General features: G+C 47.7%; 2 protein-coding genes across 2 annotated transcripts in view; one reads left to right on the top strand and one right to left on the bottom strand.

Annotated features, from left to right (window-relative positions):
* LOC143181030 (uncharacterized) overlaps nucleotides 1–12,940 on the bottom strand; it is an 81,149-nt gene extending 68,209 nt beyond the window's left edge. Inside the window, exons 1-2 of the mRNA XM_076381216.1 lie at nucleotides 12,869–12,940; nucleotides 11,958–12,216 (exon numbers count right to left, since the gene is read on the bottom strand). Of these exons, the coding sequence (XP_076237331.1) occupies nucleotides 11,958–12,014 (57 nt within the window). The 5' untranslated portion in view covers nucleotides 12,015–12,216; nucleotides 12,869–12,940. The remainder of the gene's footprint in view (nucleotides 1–11,957; nucleotides 12,217–12,868) is intronic.
* Bbg (PDZ domain-containing protein big bang) overlaps nucleotides 1,819–19,456 on the top strand; it is a 34,934-nt gene continuing 17,296 nt past the window's right edge. Inside the window, exons 1-2 of the mRNA XM_076381200.1 lie at nucleotides 1,819–2,311; nucleotides 3,638–3,732. Coding sequence (XP_076237315.1) covers nucleotides 1,857–2,311; nucleotides 3,638–3,732 — 550 coding nt within the window. The 5' untranslated portion in view covers nucleotides 1,819–1,856. The remainder of the gene's footprint in view (nucleotides 2,312–3,637; nucleotides 3,733–19,456) is intronic.

The following is a 19,456-nucleotide window of genomic DNA, read 5'->3' as shown; positions in this document are numbered from 1 at the left end:
CTCTCTTTTCCAGGTACTCTCGATAGACGGTGTACCAGTGACACACATGACTCGGCTGGATTGCGTGAGGCGACTGAAGGAGTCGCAGCTGGTTATCAAGCTGATGGTCAGGTGCAGGGGGGCACTCCGCCCCGAGGTGGTGAGCGCCGAGAAAAAGAGTTCCCCGGAGAAGAGCAAGGTGCCGCCAGAGCTTCCGTCGGCGCCTCCGCCTGTGCCGCCACGGAAGCTGAGGCAAGCCCGAGGCTTGGCTGACGGCGAGGCGAACCCGAGTCCTGCGAAGAAGTCCTGGAATGGATCCAGGTCGCAGAGCAGCTCGCAAAGTAGCTCGCAGAGCAGCTCCCAGAACAGCTCCCCTAGCTCAAAGCCTGCCAGTCAAAACGACAGCAAGTCCACCACGTATGAGAGCTGCGAATCCTCGCCAAAAATCGCGAACGGATCTGCGCAAGAGAGTCCGAAAGGCTCACCGAAGGAGACGGTGAAGCCGAAACAGGTTCGGGTATAATAAGAGCGATTACGTTCATTTTATTCCATACATATTACTTGAATAACATCCAATATTAATGTACACACGTTTTCAGGAACCTCCAGAAGCAATGGTTTATATGGACGCCAGGTCTCAATGCGGTTCGACTCACGGAAGCACGTCAGACGACACAGGAAGCTCCATGTCTACAGTAATCGATCGATTCTCAACGTCTGATCGAGTATCGACTATTTCCACTGCCTCGACGGCTTCGACCACCTCTGAGCAGCCGAACGATGTCTCACGGATCGATCAGGACTTTGATCGGGCATCTGACCGCGACTTTCAGCTGCCCAAAGCGATTTGTACTTTCGACAATTTCGACGGCGACTACGCCACGACTCCGCCTGACTATTTACTGCGTCGTTTGGCTAGTTCCGAGGCCGTGACCCACGTAGAGTCCCGAGGAGAAGTGGAAAGGGTCACGGCAGTAGTGGCACCGAACACGGTAGTGATCGAAGAAACGATCACATTTCAGCCACCTCTGAGCTTCCAAGACGCTCCTCTGAGCTACGGTCACGAAGCCAGGCCAGATCTCTTCTACACGGCCGATCTGGCCGCCGACTCGACCACGCATTTCAGGCCAATTAAAGACGACGTAGAGCTCGTCGAGCGCGTGAACGGCAGCCACGAGGAGTTCCACGGAACGGACTCGCCTCAGGACAAGCTCAAGGAGACGTCCTGTGGACAAGATAAAACGCCTCCCCCTTTGCCAGCGAGAAATCACGTGAACAGAATCAGCGTCAATCAACCGACGAACGATCGGTCGACAGAGCTGCAGAAATTGTCTGAGGCATCCAGCACAGAGTCCTCCGATGGGCAGAAGGAGGCTCCTGTTCTACCACCCAAGCCGCTGCCCCGAAGAGACGTCAAGGCTAGGCGGAAGAGGCCTCCGCCACCGCCTCCGCCGCCCAGCGTTGCGCCTCGAGCAGAGGTCAAGCCTCCCTCGTTGCCCGAGTCGAAGCAAACGAGTTTCGAAAAGCAGGACGACGAACCGTCGCGCTCAAAACTGGACGTCGCTCCTGCAAAACTGGAGGAGCCTAAAGCCACGACGCAGGCCGAACGCGACTTGGAAGAGAATGCAATTTTATGTAGGATCGTCAACAATGACGTTGGAAACTTGGAGAAGAAAAGAAGCGACGAGTCGGAGGACACAGAGTCGACCAAGGATTACGATCTTCATGGAGACGAGGGAACCAGGACGAACAAAGTGCTAGAGATAATTGAGATACGGAAAGCAAAGGCGTTCTCGCCGCAGAGGGCGAACCCAGTCCCCCGTAACGAGGATAGTAAGCCTGTGGAACGGGCAAAGTTGACGAGCAATAGCGAAGAAATGAATGGCGGTAAGGAGAGAATTAAGTTAGAGTTTACCCCGAGCAACGAAAAAAGTAAGGAACTTAGGACTGGGGTTACGATTTCTACGGAATTGGAGGAATCGGAAGAGGAAAGTGACGAAGCCACCACGAGCTTCAGCGAATCTGTACCAGATCGGTACAATAATCATGCGATTATGAGCGGAAATTCGGAGCGATCGATGGAAATCGGAGTACCATCGAAGAAAGAGTTGTTTTGTCGACAAGAGGGCCACAGCGAGGAACCCTATCGATCGATCGACGACGTCAATAGCGATCTACGTAATTTTGGGCTAATTCGAAGACAAACCGAGAAGGAGAGCGTCGAGGAGGAAGAGACGAGTGACGAAAGCGACCAAGACGATTATTACTGGCAAAGTAACTTGGCCACGATTGGAGAGGAAGAGGAAACGAATTCGCTTGAGTACAGTAATACGTAAGTTCTTTTCGTGCTTACAGTTAGTATATTTTAGCTGCAAATGGATTATTCATTGGAAGCATGGATCTTAGAAAACTTCCAAGGAGACTGGGATATTTGTAACTTTGAGCCTATTTCTACCTTCCATTGAAATATCTATCATCAGCAGATTACAGTGCATCACATTAACTAAGTTTAAAATTTTCAAATTATTTCCAAATCAACGCACTTCTGACATGATTGACAAAATAGTCCATTAACTTGATGTGCAAGCAACGACATGCTTCATTAGTCCTTAAATAAACAGGAAACTTCCTCTTGAGACTTACGAACAAACTGACATGATTGGAATATGACGTGCACAGGGAAGTGCCCTTGCCGAAAGGAGAGGAGAGAAATATTTCCATTGCCTCTCTCGAAAGGGGGGACTCAAAGGAGTGTTTATCCGCAACGGGACGATCACGCGCGAGATACCTTCCTTCGCTACCTCATTTCTTCTGGAACTGGTTCCCGTTCCTTATTACCACTTATCAAAGTATACCATCTGCGCGATTTTACTGGGATGCAGCATTTCACACTGATCTACCATCTTATCTGTCGCGCAACGCGTTTGCATAAGAAGCTATTTAAGTAGGTACAAATTTATAGTATATTCATTCGCAGTTGTGGGAGGTAGCGAGCTGCACGCTATATGGGGTATATTCTCTAATTGTACTCGAATAATATTTTTCCTCAGAAATTCACCGGCTCGCCTCGATTGAGATACCTGTTGTGATTTATGGTTGCAAAATGGTTACGCGCACTTATTTATAAAATGCCACACCTTCCACTTAACGTAATACAAATTTAACGCCTTGTTTAACACGTTCTCGAATCAAACTCCTTTTTATCCATTTTTGCGAAAGATTTAATCTAAAATTTCGAATTATTCAGTACAGTTCCAAGAAACGATACGTTCGACCGACTTGAGAAAATCGAAAGCAAGTAATCAACATTCCCGTATATCGACGTGAATTCGAACGCACGATGGTTAAGTGAAAGAGTGAAATTTCGCAGGGCTGTGGTTAGGCTAATGACATGCTTGGCCATCGGTCCGAAAATTGCATTTACTCCCTTTATGAATGTGGGTCATCTCATGCGTGGTCAAAAAAAGTTAAGTGACCACTTAGAGAAAATGGAGCACCCTGCAGAACCTTACTGCAATAACCCTTTTCCACTTATACATTCTGCGGATTTTTCGAGAAGCAATCAAATAGGATAGACATTGTTTAGATACCTAGTTATTTGAGAATGTTGGAACTTGCCCCTCATAAAAAAAGTAATATAAATCTATTCATCTTGCAGAAATAAAGAGGCGAGCGACAGCGACTCGACCACAGCGGAAAAGTTAGAATGCGAGGAATCATCAGTCAGCACGAAAGATGCTTTCAGTGCAACCGGTAAGTTCACTCGACCATCATACATTTTAAAAGGAAGTTCACGTTGAATGAGGTAAAAAACACCTTCAGAGACATTAAGAAAAAACATTAACCTGTTAACTGGTTCACCGGCAATTCCAAAATTCTAACACAACTACTTCCGTATTGGAAAAATCCTCTATGAAAGTGAGGCGGATTTTCACAGTTGACAGGCTAACAATGAACACTGCAGAAACGTTGGCATCAATCGACGTTTCATGTGACCTTGAATCTGCATTAATTGCCAGGAGGAGGGTATTTCGGTCCGTAACGAGGCACGAATGGTCGAAAGAGCGATGCACGATCTCGAGAGCTCGGCGATTTCATTGAACCCAGTGGAAAGGTCCGAGGCTTGAGCTTGATGTTCTAGCGAAGGAATTCGCGCACGCCCACGCACGCATCGCGCCGACTCGCGACGCGCTTCATAAAGGTTACGCATTAATCTCGGTGCGTTACGCGCCGCTAAGGTTCTCCGGTTTCACGCGTGCACGCCAGCGCTCGTTCGCGCTCGAAACGAAGGCAAGAGACAAAGGCGTTGTTGCGGCACACCTTCGTCGTCGGGAATTCCTGCCCGCTCCGATACACAACGCCAAACGGATCCACGCGCGATCATTGTCCGCCAAAGATGGATCGCGACTTACGTGGGAAATCCAACGAGCGAGATCGGCCGGGCTCGCGACGCATTCGCCCAAAATGGGGTGCGGCGCGGCGCGGCGCGGCGCAGTTTAAATAACCCTCTACTATCGTAGGTTCTTTGCTTTCCGGCATCGTGTTAGAAATTATGTCACGGTTGCGCACTGGCCTACAAGATCTTCACACATCACATCCCTTGATTTCTATTTATGGAGTCTCATTAAAGAGAAAGTCTCGAAAACTCTACTTAACTCCCTTTTAATCTGGAGATGTATTAGCAGATTTCTCTCATTGTTTTGTAGCTCAGATAATAAGAAGCAGACGCTTTACAAAAGTGTAATAATAATTGCACATTCTTCTGTGAAGAGTGTTACTATTTTGCAAGTAGAAGTAGCGATTAGTAGACAGATACGCGTATGTCTACAATTATGTATTATTGTGTAGAACAGATCTTCCATTATGGCTACATGAACGCTTCAGTTTCGATTAGCCTACAAATGGAGTTCCCATTATATTATATACTCTAGCCACAGGTGGAAGCAGTTTTCGCGATCGAAATTTACGATATACTTTGAAAACGCAATTAACATTCCTATTCCTTTGCATCTCGCCCGCTTGCGCAAATTCGGACTTTGAATTCGAATGGAGTGGAGATGTTTCAGACGTGAACACACTTTGGGGACTTCATAAATAGTTTCGATACAAACGAGATACGTTTGTTTATGCGAGGAGGAGAAGGATCTACATTACTTATGGAACGAGTCATGATAGAAAAGGCGCACGGTAATTGCTAGGCTGGATGTACCGGATGTCGATTATCGTAGGCGTATTGCGCGCGAGCGCGCGATTATTTACACTGGAAGCCTTATTACGAGCAGCCTCGTGATCCAGTAAATGTACGACCGAGGGTTTTCGCACCTCGCGCCAGCCGCATTCAACATATACATCGTATTTCAACCTCGCGTTAACAGAGAAGATATGTTAAGAAGAAAACCAAAGAGTAAGTTGCAGGTTCTAAATACGGACCCCGCCAGGATCATTTATTATTGAGGGGGTCATTCATTTTTGCGTGGTATTCATTGGCTGGGTGATTCCTTTTAAATTTGAATAAATGTTTTAATCGAATGTTGAAAATGTTTATGGGATACTTATTTGTGTTGGTGGGTGAATGGGAGATCAGGATTATTTGCGTGTTTCGAAACCCTTGGCAAAAGATCAGCGAGTTGGAGGGATGGGAAATCAGGAAACTCCTTTCGATCGCTAATAGGCACACCACTCCTCGAAAGTGGATTCTTGATTGGTGGGTGTGAGAACGGAACCGTTAAGAATAATTGAAGAAGTAGCGGGGCGAGGCCTGGCGCTCAGGTAGCTAGTTTACACAGCTAACGAAGAATGGTTGGCTTTGAGGATCCTATTAAACGCGGAGCTTTACGACGCCGACCTTAGTTAGGAATAAACGTTCCCTGCATTATCTTCAAACGAACCGGCTTTAACTCTTCTCCCATATTTACACAACGAAATGCGAAATTGTTGGTATTCCTCTCTACCGTTCTCGATTCGTTCGCTCGTACGCATCTGCTGCTTCTCAGACAAATCCACCCAGCTCAGACATTCGTTGCGAACCTTTCAATTTATTCTTCAAACTTCCAGCCACTTTCAATCAAACTTTGCAATTCCAATTGAAATGAAATTCTAACTTTGGAATACTTCTCCAAAAAACTGGGTATGTATCCTAATGCCTTCGAATAATCGTCCTTTTTAGAAGGATATCATTTTCAATAGCCTGAAACAATATTTGAAGTGGCAGCATCGAAGTTTCTGGATAGTTAAAAAATGTTCCCGCGTCACCTGGTTACGCGAACCATCAGATAATCGAGAGGAATGATAAATGGTTGGCAAGAATGGAAGAGGAGATATCCGGTGGCAGTCGTGGCACCGCGTTCCATCAGGTTGAGGCTCAGAGCGACGGTTGCGAGTGTGGGTGGCTGGTCAGGGTCTGTCAGGGCATAGTAGTCACAACAATATGGCGGTCGCGCATTCCCGGCTCCAATGTTCGCCGTCTGCCGTGGCTCTCGCAGTGGCTGACCGCGCTCAAGGTCCCATTCCCCCTTAATCGCCTTCCTTTTCCAGATCTTTCACTCGGTTCGCTCCCAATCGAAGAGACCGCAATCCCCAGCCGACGCTAGCGCATACACGATAGCTGGAGACAGCATTCCACCGTTGCAGCCTGGATGCTGTATCAGTATACTGACCCAAAGATAACTGGCTTGCCCTATGCAGAATCTCAAAGTTCACCTATCCATAACGAGGGGCCTAAACGAAATGAAGTCAGAAAATCAAAGGCAATTCAGATTCATCGCAGCAACAATAATTCCCGACTTTCTCTCGGCCAACTTAATATTCATGCGTATAGTGGACAACGTTATTGAGAATCGGAATAGGGACTTTGTAACAATGCGAAAGGTCAGAGTACATGAACCGCAGCTGAACGATAAGTTCCCTGGAATTGGCCGCTGTCCATTCGATTCCCTGGAACCAGTCACGAACAATGATTAGCCGAATCAATCATTCGAAGAAACTATCGACGGCGAATCGCTCGAGGAGCTCGCGAAACGATTTGTCCCGATGAACCGAGGATAAGCTCGAAGAAGGATCGTCGGTCGCGCAATTATAAAGTCACGGTCAAATTGTAAGGCTGATCGATGCACGCCAGGAGATCACGACTTCCCCTCCTTTCATTTTTCTTCTCGGTACTGAAATTAGATCGGTATTATTTATTACACGAACAGCGTGTAACTCACGAGGAAGTGCCTAACTTATCCTCCTGAAATTTTCACGTGCACTTAAAGCATCAACTTTTGACGGATTGCGCCCGAAGATTATCTTTGGTGGTAATTCAGCCTCTATTAATTGTCGACCTGGCTCGTTAGAGTCTAGTAATATTTCAGAAACCCTACCGATCTAACTTCCACCGCGACTTTTATGGACGATCGAGGGTCATGAAGCAGAATAAATCGTCAGCATCCGGAGATGAAAGAACGTGGAATCCCTGGAACCGTTGTCGTTCGATCTCCTCGGCAGATACGTATTTTGTAAGTCCAACGAGACGAGTTGCAGCTGGCTGGGTGACGCACGCAATAATCCTGTTGAAAAATCGCGTCCTCGTCTTCGATCGAAACCCGGATCGCCTCGCTCGATCCCGGAAATGCCAGGCGACGTTCGATCGGTCCATTCAAATATATCGCGAGCGAATAAACGCAGCACAGGCCGTTGCGAAACCACGAGGGAAAAGATAAAAAGCGATACTCGTCATTATCTCGATAGAGAATGGAGGCAACCGCGTCTGAAAGGATCTGACTCCGCGCCTACGTGCACGGCCAATATGTCCGATTGAAGCGACAACATTCCAGCGCGGCAACCCGGAAGGTGCTTGCACACCGACATCGATTCGATTAGCTTCGATAAGTCATACTTGAACTCGTACAATCGCTCGCGTGCCTCATAGTCCCGAGGAATTTGAGGGGTCGCGTCGCGAGCAGGGAGGCGATTTCACCGAGCAAATGCGTCGCCCTCGTTGAGGCGATGCGACGGTAATCTGATTAAACGAAGTAGAACTCGATGGAAAGCTCGATGCCAGCTTTGATACTCTAGAACCGGGATGAGGCCAAGCGTGATAGGAATTACTAAAAGTTGGGAAATAAGTAGCAAAAGGAAGGATATCCACGTAGAGTTAGCAGATAGAACTTGGGGGGATCTACAAGAGGAAGATATTTGAAATCTGATTAAGTGTTGCAGAACGATCTGACGAGATTTCAGGGAATATCCTCTTTTCTCGTAATTACCTCTAATCCGCAGCAAGGTTTGTAAGCGCCAGCGAAGCAATTAGTATGGACGAAGTTAGAAAACTGCTCTCGACGAGACGAATGCGTAATCGATGCGACACGAAACGGCGATGCCACACAGCCGGTACAGCCACAGGTGTTCATCGGAGAATTCCTACGTGCATACAGATCCGATGCCACGCGCGCATCGGTATCTCGAAATATCGTGGCTGCGCACACGTGTCTGAATCCTTGCAACGTAGCCGCGAGGAAACCTGAAGCGTTCAGCGACTCGTACCACGCGTATTTTTGGGCTTTATCGCAGGGCTTGCATCGTTTGTCACGTAACACAGGAGAAGTAAATTTTCGGCCGGAGAATAAGAGGCTTTTTGCGCGAAGGAAGCCTCTTAGAGATTGAAACCAAGCAGAAAACGTCACTGTACAGTTACTCTCTCGTAGCTCGGCTGACTTATCGGCCTCTCGACTTCAGTCGCTAAAACATAGCCGAGGAAACGAGCCACAAGTCCGTCAAACGACGACGTCCGCGATCCAGAACGCGCAGGCTACAAGTACGCGAAGCAATCGGTACAGAATTTTACCCGCTTGGAATGTCCCTGTGTCGCTAGAAGCGGCGACATTGCGCGGATGTCTCTTAGACGCCAGGAGAAGATCAGTTTCTTTCGATCTTGCTCGCGAGGACGACCAGTTATCGACAACCTTCGACTTCGTTGCTCGGGATGCTGCACGTCCCAAAACGGTACCTCAGAATGGACCTCAAGGTCAGACATATTAGATATTCATGTCTTTTAAGTACTCACCAGCGATAAGTGTCTATAGTATACTTAACATCGTCCGACAGTCAAAGTGAATTAGAACGATAAATTCAGGATTATTATTGAAGAATTGGGGACAAGCGACGTGCTCCCGAGTCTACGATGTCACCGATAAAGAATCTTGCCGAGTTATAGAAGTTGAAGCGATAGAAAGAAATATATACCTCCTATAATGAATTTGAAAGTTAATCTTTAGGAGACTCCGCTTTTACGAGTCTCTTTCGCATTAACCCAGAAGCTTTATCGTCTCCAGCTAATCAACCAATTCCAAGCTTAATCGTAACGACATTTATTTCTCGCCTCTTATAGGCGGTTATCTCGGAAACAGAGGTTACGAGACGGAATGGAGGAGGTCCCGTTCGTTTTCAGGTTAGCTCTAATTGGAGGGTCCGGTCCTTGGACGGTCGAGGAATTCGTGCAAGCTGTAGATTCTCGCATTCCGCTGATGCGCGGCCACCGGCCCCTTGCCTCCCTTTCTCTGCATTTATAGAGCTGCCCGCGCCAAGTTTGAACTCGCGAGCCTTCCATGCTGCGTTCGCTCGCGAAACGGAAGAAGCTCGACCGGTTTCTTTTTTGTCGCAGCCGCGCGAGCGTCTTAGAACGGCGCGGCGCGGCGCGGCGCGGCGCAACCATCGCGTTGGCGAGACGATCCTAAGGAGAACCGAGGATCCGAGCTTCCCCTGCTTACTCTTCGATCATCTTTTCCCCGTCACTCTCGTTTTCAGCCTTTTCTCGTCAACGTCGATTTTACTTCATCGCTCGTCCGTGACGAACAATGCTCACTAACGACACGCTCGTCAGGGCATCACGATTTTACCTCCGGCTCTTCTTCCGCGGCGCGGCGTCCAATCTCGCGGTTTCCCACGCGCGCCAGTCAACTTTGCACAGTCAACATTCTTGTGCTAACTAATCAACGGCGCGTGACTTCCCTTTGAGCAGCCGCTGGAGCGGCACCACCTCTTCTTGCCGCTAACTTTGATTTCTTATCTGTTGAAAAAATTTACCGAAAAAAGGAATCTTGTGAACGTTCTGCAGGAATAAGTCTATCGCGTTTGTTCACATTTAGATCACGCCTGTTTTGAATCTATAAAATCTTACTGAATCTATTCTTAGGTACTCAAGACATCGCCAGTTTTTTACTCTTGCAATACTTGGCAACACCAACGTTTCGAAACAGTCAATTCGTATTCGTGAATCCGTTAACCGGAGCTGTGAATCGCATGCCACCCAGACGGCGACCGCTCGACAGCCGCGAATTTCTGGGATGTACAATTGGAAACTGTGTTATACGCTGCGTGACAATGAGCAACTCGGCCTTTACAAGTACGCATCCGCCATTTGCGTCACGTTCGTCATTGTCAGGGGTATCGGGGCACGCAGCTCGCCGCGGCGCGCATGCAAATGCACCCTGGATAGCGGTAATTCGTGCACGTTACGCGTTACCGAATAACGCGTAAACTCCATCGTGTTCATTTGCTGTTGTAACATTTCCTACGCAACGCGTTTCGCCGCTGGGCAGCAGAGATAAGCACTTTACGTTGCAACACCTACTACAATGTCGCACGAAGAACAACGAGAGGCGTTCCGTTCGTTTCCAAGAATTCGATGGTACGTACTTCATCGAATGTTAAAGTGAACGTTATTTGTGGGTAACATGTAAGACAGTGAAAGTAATTACGAGCGAAGTTTAGACTTCCGCTTCATTCTTTTGGTTTAAGAGAAAGCCAGTTTTTATAGTCTCATAAAAGGTAACATAGTGAATGTTAAAGTCGAGCTAAATAATTAAATAGAATAACCCGCAAAAAGTAATGGCAGCAGGAAGGAGTGAAGAACAATTGAAAACTGAAGTAACATGACTTGAAGCACGATTAAACGGTGAAATAAAATTTTGCCAAAGCTGTCAATCATAACGATGCGCGAGGCTGCACGAGTTGGTCTCGTGGAGCCTCAATTTCAGGCGCAAGCCGAATAGCACACTCGAACTCGAGGAAATTCGAACCCTCAAAGACCGGCTAACTTCTTTTTTACCGGCCACTCGACTCCGTTCGCCTTATGGTGAAACGCTCCTCAGTGACGCTCAATTCCATCGGAGGGCGCTCCAGCATCTCGTTATATCGAAACTTGCCGAGAGGATGCTCTTTTGCGAGGCGGTTCGAGTTTCGATGAATCCGCGAGACGAACAGAGAACAGAACGCGGTACAAGAACTGGAGAGGAACGCGCGCGTGTTCGCGAGCTTGGGGACGATCGATGGAATCGCGAAAACGAGATCTTGCTGGACAAGGTCGCTCGCTCGTTCTCGCTCGCTAATTACAAGCCAAGACGCTTCGATGAAAGTTACGTTGTAAACTTGTCCCCTTGAGCATTCCTGACAAGCGGAAACGCGAACGTTTTTGCACTTGGAATTCTTTGGTGCTCCTCGAATGTTTAGCGTTAAAGAACGCTGGGGACAAAAAATATTACATCTGTCAGGGATAGATTATTGCACGCAGTTGCATGGCACAAAGGTGTTGTCGACCGAATCGAAGCTCATGTATCAAATTATACAATCGAACCTTGGTTAATTCACTTACAAACAGATATTGTACAATTAAGATCCAGTTAATCGAGGTTTTACTGTATTAAATAATGCAGTCTTAATTTATCTTACGGAGACCTAAGTGCTCTAACATTTTTTAAGAGTGAAATACTGACTAAGAACGTTCAACATCACCGACTACGGATTCGCGATACTTGCTCGCGTACGACATGCTAATCACATACACAATCGAGTATGCGCATGACTTTCCAAAACATAGTTGCAGGGACGATTCTATTCGATGTTATGTAGTGACTAGTGACATGAAACATTTATGAACCGCGTATCGACAATATGGTATTACAACTAGAGACGCATGCAACATTAAAGGATTCTGTACGTACCTGTGAAGTATGTTGCCCCGCGATATCGAGATGGTAACGATGTTGCTTCTCGAACATTTCTCGTTCCTAAAGTCAACTGTCGCCTTCGTTGAATAATACATCATCGAGTCCATCATTTTTTCTTTCCATCGTAGAAAAACTTGCACAGGGCTGCTACCGTTCCGAAATCCTAATCGTCCTAACCATGTCGGAGGCTGCTGGTTCTTCGAGTTTCTTAATAGTATAACCTTGGATGATAAGGTTCGGTGATTAGGACTCTCTAAACATATACCAGAGATTATTATATGTATAGTCACGATCACGGTACGTCTAAGAATATTTAACCTGCGTACTCAACTAATCAACTACAGTCGATTAGAATTAATCACACTAACCAAAGAATTCGACTAGTCCCTTTAAAAGTGTGACGCAATACAAAATACGTAGTAGCTAAAAGCGACGTCTATGATCCACTCATCTATCTAAAGCTATAGTGGAATCGTCCACTTCATGGCGCTGCTGATACTTAAAAATTTTTAATATTTAGACTTAAATAATGAACTTCAGTATTTGACACTTTCCACACGTGCAAATATCGCGTGCCGTAAATTGATTGTTATATGTCAATAATGTAAGAGTATTCAATGCTACAATCTCAACTAACTCGATCTATCAGTTTCAAAATCAAGACGCAATACAAAATAGTTAAAAAGATACCGAATAGATCGATTCTGAACCATAATGGAATCGCCCACTTCGCGGCGCTGGCAGTCTCGCACATTGTAAGGTTAAATCGACCTGAAACCTCAAAATTGCGTAACAGAGGATGAAATTTTGAACAGAATCTGTCGCCTATAGACACAGAAATACCGATCCAGAACTACTCCTTCGAAATTTCAATCGACACATTCAGATTCTCGGTAGTTACGTACCGTTGAGGTTAAAGAAGCATTCCCTCGAAAATCGCGACGCGATACTTCCGATCGGAAACGCAGCGCTTCCTCGCGGAAAAATGTACGCGAGACCGCAGTTTGAAGGTTGAAGTAAGACGACCACCTCGCGGCGCTGCTAGTCCTGCGCTATTCGCGAAGTTGAAGAACGATCGTGCCTGCCAAAATCGAGGCTGAAGAGATGGAAGCTGCGATACGAGGTGCGTTCCATCGCGAAAAGAGGCCACGGGTCGCGCGCGATCAACGAGCGGAGAAGACGCAAGGTCGGAGGAACGCGTAAGTAACTCGAGGAGTCTTTCTTTTTTTGCTGACGGAGGGGCATTGTGCGTGCTTGGCGCCCCGCGGCCATCGAAATGGATTATCGACGTTCGATCTTGCGGAGAATAACCTCGCCTCGAGAAGAAGGAGGTCTCTTTTGTGCGCGAGCACTCGTGAGCTCTGCAGAATATGTACGTTCCGAATCGATCCGATACACTTCTGACCTATGTCAAAGATTACACGTCCAGGCCAACTGACAATAATTGTTTCGCGCGATCGATGCATCGCCGGCGGGATCGATAGCCGCTGCGCATCTGCCTGGAGGCCCTTGCGGTCTAGCATGTTATTGGTCATCCGATATGCACGGCCACGTTTCCTCCGTCCATTTAATGTTCCGTTTGAATTAAATCAGCCTCCGAAGAACCTGTCTTTTCCATCGTATTTCATCATTTTTTTCTCCCATTCGCAAATTAAATTCCACCGCCTCGCGTTTTTTGTCCACGCTCGCCAGAATTAAATAAAACAAACACCATAGCGGTGGAATTTTAAAATTCGCGCTATAAATACTAGTCCATTCGAATTTGATTTACATAAATTGATCTGTAGGATAAACGTTGCCATTAACGACCACGCCCCTTTTATCGATCACTTGATTATATTCCCCCATTAAAAGCGACTTAAGCAAATAAGCTAAAAATTGAAATTCTGAATATCCTGGTTATTAATTTGCTCGTGACTCGGGGCATTAATAGATTCATTGATAGTTGAAGCAAGTATAAAGTCGTTCGAAAACTACTCGTCGATTTGAAACTGGCAATTAGCAGAGGAAGTCATTTCTGGGGAACATATTAATTCGCTGGGGATGAAAGCAATTCCTTCGATCGACGTTCGATTCGCTTCCTGGATCTTCGAGCGGGTCTCGTTTGGTGCTATTGGTCGAGAATCCCTGTACGAAAATTCTCGCGAGTTTCGAGATCGGAAGAGCGATTTATATGCAGGCACACGTTTACGATCCTATCGAGTTAACTCGAAGGTAACCTATCAAGAGTAAAGGTACTTCGGTCTCTCTCCGTGAGAGACCAGTAAGGAAGCCCCGTCATTGGTGGAAAGGGATGCCCAGCGATGTCCCAGGCAGAGGCAGAAAGGCGTTCGCCAGTCTCCTCTCGACGCTCCGAGTCAAAACGTTCCGTGGTCCCCCGTTCCTGTTTCGCCTCGCGCGCCTTCTACACGTTCGTCAAAGTATTTTTCCGAGTGTCATTCATCTCACACCTTTTCACTCTTCCTCTCGGTGCTCGGTCCCCTTCCTTCGGCTGTCTAATTTTTTCATCGATCGTGATTTCAATCTCGCCAATTCAAAACGAAGGTTTACCATTTGCAAAAAAGCTCGTGTACTATATTCGTAACGCACAATAACGCTCCGACCATTGTCCTGAATGAAAAGACAAAGAGTGTGAAAAGTTCTGATTAGTTAACTCGACTGCGACTGTCAACTTCCACCTCGTGACGTTGGACACCCAAAGTGTGCTTGATTCCCCTTGGTTCTATCCTCTCCGAAGATTGTGAAAGGTTCCGAGGGATATTAAAAGCAACTGGTTTTGGAGGGGTCGTGTTACCGTTCCACGAACGCCAGCTACCGAATGTTCGACGGGAAACGTTCGATTCGTGACTCGAAAAGGTATTTAAATATTTACTCCCAAAGCCGTGTCTCGATTTCCACGTATTTGTTCAACTGCCACCGGCGGAGGCACTCGCGCAAATTATGTTCGGAGGAGCTCGCATTCCGATGCTAATACCGAGCGAGAAGCCGAAGTCGAAGATTTCGTTTCGACGACCGGTTGGATAAATGGGATAATAGTGGCGCCCGACGCGAGTTACACGCGTAATCCTGGATGGAAAATATTTATGTAGCGAATCGCGCGATTCACTTTGCGCCCGCGATCGCTCGAATCGAGTCGCGATCACGCAACTCTTCCCATGAATTGCAAAAATTCCAGCTAAGAAACTCATCGATCTTAATAGCAAATTAGAGTCTAGCGTGTTCCACGATCTCTCTTGTCTCGAGTAATCGAGTGAATCATTTCCCGTTGACGACCAATCGGTTCGTGAGTCAGAAATTTAATCGACCGATCGCGGTATTAAATAAAATGTGATCGAGAGGAAAAGCGGTTTCGAGTCGGGACACAGAGGCAATGGCCGGTTAGCAGACTCGAAATTACGATCTGGCCGCGCTGTCGACGCGAGAATGCTTTCAGTAGCAGGATGTGGAACATTAGAGGAGCACGTTCTGTGCAGCCTCACGGGTAAAAAAAGATTCTCCCCCGGACCGTACGCTTGAAATCCGGATCTTAGAAAAAGCTTGGCTCGAGGAACAAAAAAAGGCCCGCTAAACGGCTATGACGCGCTTTAAATCGTTTAGTTTCCTCGTTCCACGTATACACCATCTATCACTAACTCTGCATGGCATAGTCACAGGACTTAACTTTGTGGTCGAAATAAAGAGCGAAATGGATTAGACTGTGTTTTTGGGCACGAGGAAATGAGAATCTCTGAACGATTTCGATTAAGCCGATTTGCCAAAAGGATGCGGTTACAAAAATTCAATTTGTCGCCCGCGTTGGCCTCGGTGTTGTACTTTCACTCGCCACCCACAGAAAAGCGCAGCAACAGCTGCCGCATGCACGCCCGCCTGCTCGCTCTAACGCGCTCGCGCAGAATATTTTTCGAATCTCAAGGGTAGACCACGCCAAGAGTTTCAGATGCTGGCAGCTGACACTGCAGATGGGCTACACCTGCCTTCGACTGTTTATCGTTTTAGCTCATAATTGTATTTCCGTGAAATCACGTACGTACCTGATCATCGCTGCACGGAAGCCCCCGAGATCTCTCTGATTGATTTCTATTCTCGAAGACAAAAGGCTGCCCTTAACGATTTCCTTAATAAAACGTAAAACTTTAATGCCAGTTCGAACAACTTTTCAAAGTGTAAATCGTTTACTCTGAAGGAAAAGAGGCGTTTTCGTTTGCTGCGTGCATCGTTAACGAGTCGAAATGTTTTTTTCTCATTGATCTCGCAATTGACGTTCGCGTGACGGGGGGATGGTCGAGGAAGCAGGCGCGAATAAAAGAGATAGGGTTCGCGGCGTGGAAGGCACAATTAGCTCATTCATCGGAAGCATCTTCGCGTGGCTGCGTACGCGAGTACGAACCGTGTACATATTAAATTCCCGCACGACACGGATCGATGTGTTTGTTGGCAGTGAGGCTAGCTTATCGGGTAGGCGCCAACTTGTATTCCTGTTGCTGTATCTCGCGAGATATACACCCTGCTAACCTCGCAAATGATCGAGGGATCGTCTATTTCTTTCTTGCGCGCTTTGTATTGACGATTACCAACTGGCGAGAAACAATTCGACCGTGGATTTCGAGACCGCTAACAGACGATAATTTTATTCCTTCCGATAATACTCTACGCTCTAATTGCCTAGACTGTGTGCATCGTTGTCGATATTGAGTTTCTTCGAATTGCAAACACGCTCACTCGCATAATGTTTGGTGCATAAACATGTGAATTACGACTACATTTTGCGGTAAGACGAAGAAATTCGTGATTCACGGGCGGAAAGGAAGCGTATCTTCTATTTTAAAGGAGATACTGTATCCTCTATCCAGTTCAATAGGCACAACGTTGGGCAGAAATAGCCTACGGTTACCGGTTGATCGCCTCGCGGATATGCAGGAGCATAAATGGTTAATCGAATGGCTATCCATTAACGATCGGAAATCCTAATCACTGCCACTACTCTGAGCAGCTGTAAACAAAAATAAATGCTGATGAAACGCTATGGGCGGTACCGATTGAGTCGAAGCGGTCCAACTGAATTTCGATCTGGAAGTTACTGGGTCGAGGTCATCGCGTGATCAAAAGATCAACGCTAGTACCTAAGTCATTCGCCTTTTCATTCTCTCCGTTATTGAAATATCAATCTGCCCGTGCGTGATTGACGGTCATGGAGCTACCTGGAATTAAAGATACCTTGGTCCTCGATTACATCACGTACATTCGCGTTTCGTTCGATAATTGTCAATCGAAGGAAAGCTGTGTGCGTTTTACGTCTACGCATTCCTGCGTCTCACGTTACAAGGATTAATAGTCGATTTGTGCCTTTCAATCACACGATTCCACAATTATCGAGGTAATGGCCTGTCTCCTTGCGGTGTCTAATTGAATCCATAATTAATGACGAGCTAACAATTACGAGGGAACGCTCAAGTTGCTCCGTGGCCGCATTATACCTAGTCATTTCGCCGCATTTCTGCGGACTACATAAGAATTACGTCGGCTTACAACGCACGCTTTTACTAGAATAAGGCCTCAAACACGTCGGCGTGTTCTAAAGTTAGGCTCAGCGAGCTGGAAAATAGCACCGCGAATTCAGGAGAAAGAAGGACAACCCCAGCGAGAGGGAAACAGGTGGGTAGGCACCTTTGAACCGTTCGAATCGTCCCTAATTGCGGATCGTGCCCCGTGAGACCGAGTGCACACGACCATTATCAGGGCAGTTTGCATTAAATCGTTGTCCCAGAGTGCCTACCCACACGACAGACCAACGCGCTTCCGGTGTGCCGCACCTCTTTCGCGTCAAATTTCGTCTATCCTCCGTTTACTGAGACTCAAATCACGTGGAACTTGCCGTCATTTAGATTTACGCTCCAGGCTTTCCATCCAATAATCGGCGAGCATAGCGTAATGCTCGCTGCTCAAGAAGCGACATCGAAAGCTTTACGTAAGGAAATAGTTGCACGCTGCATGTCCTGCAATGTAATACTTTGATTGAATGGAGCAGTAGCGTGTCGATGCGTGCAGGCGGTCGGGTTTCTCCTCTAGCACCGCGCCGGTTCGGCCCAGTGCCGTTTTCAACGGCTGCCCGCAATTTCTCGTAATTATTATGTTTATCTTTCTCATTCACTTAAGTCAGCACGGAATTCAGTCAGTGGTGTTCGCCTTCCGATTTGAACGAAACGATTCCGTGGCAGCGTCGTACTTGCGAGCGCTGACACCGACACGCGTCGACTATTACGCGGTTTGAGGGGCGGTACGGACGATCCACTTTGTCAAACTCGATTTGCGTGATTCCCTTCACGGCACGGTCGACCATCCCGCGTGTCTTGCTCTCGCAATTAGTCGGTGAATTATCGTGTCGTTGCAACGATGGAACGAGAGTGTGGTCCTCTGCGGAGATCAAACACGGCAAGCAGAACTTTGACGTTAAACGCTTGAAATCGCGTGTTTTCGACAACTCGTCAAAGACGATCGCGGGAGACAGGTAATTTTTACGCGTAACAGCTGCTACCGAACGTCCCGCCCCAGTGATCCACTTTGTCAAACCCAATTTACGCGGCTCCCTTGACACAGACTCGACACGAGATGCGGACCCTGAAGCGTTCCTGGGACAGGAAGCCGTCGGGACGACGTTGGAACGGTACCGAGGATATCTACGATGAAAGTCGACGAGGAGTCGCGGAGGAATGTCTCCCGAGTCATCGGGAGAACCGAAAGGTGCCAAGCGCGGTTCCGCGATCGTCCAGTAGCGCTTTCCTTCTTGATCGCGACACTCGTCTGCGGAGAGCTAGATGCCGTGAGTTCTCGAAGCACGCGGGGAGGCGCACCTCGAGGCGAGCGAGCAGGGGAATTCTTCTGGTTCTCGGTACCGTCGCGAGGAACGTCGTCCTCTCGGTGAATCCGCTCGGCCTCCGTGGAGTTAGCTCGGACGGATTGTCCTGCACCACGCGGCGGCGCGGCGGCGCGGCGGCGCGGCGGCGCGGCGGTCCGTGGAAAAGTGTAAAGAGCGTGCAACGAGCGAAAGAGAGGACCAGGAGGGAGACAAAGAAGGCGGCAGAGAGGAAGAGAGGAAGACGAAGCGGGAGAAACGGCCAGCGACAGAAGGAGAAGTCGCGAGGAGGTTGGCAAAGTAGAGATGACCAGAGGGAGGAGGGGAGGGGTTGAAGAAGAAGAAGAAGAAGAAGTTAAGATGGTCCAGCGCGGGCAGCATCAGCACCGCAGCCGGAGGTGATGACCTGCTCAAGGCCACCCGCTCCCAAGCTCTTAGACCGGAGAGGAGAACCACTCTTCTTATTTCCCCTTGCTCTCTTTTCTCTCTTTCCACTTCTCCCAGTCCTCCCTCCCTCTGCCTTCCTTCCGACTCCCTCTCGCTCGCTCCCGTTCCCGTCCAGCCTGTTCTCTCTTCCTGTTCTCCACTGCAGGACTGGTTCTTTCCTCCTCTTTCTCTCCGCTCGGGGCCCTTAATGTCAACT

This window comes from Calliopsis andreniformis, chromosome 6, assembly GCF_051401765.1.
Source record: "Calliopsis andreniformis isolate RMS-2024a chromosome 6, iyCalAndr_principal, whole genome shotgun sequence".
Taxonomy (NCBI): Eukaryota; Metazoa; Arthropoda; class Insecta; order Hymenoptera; family Andrenidae; genus Calliopsis; species Calliopsis andreniformis.
This window is presented reverse-complemented; position numbering and strand designations above follow the sequence as displayed.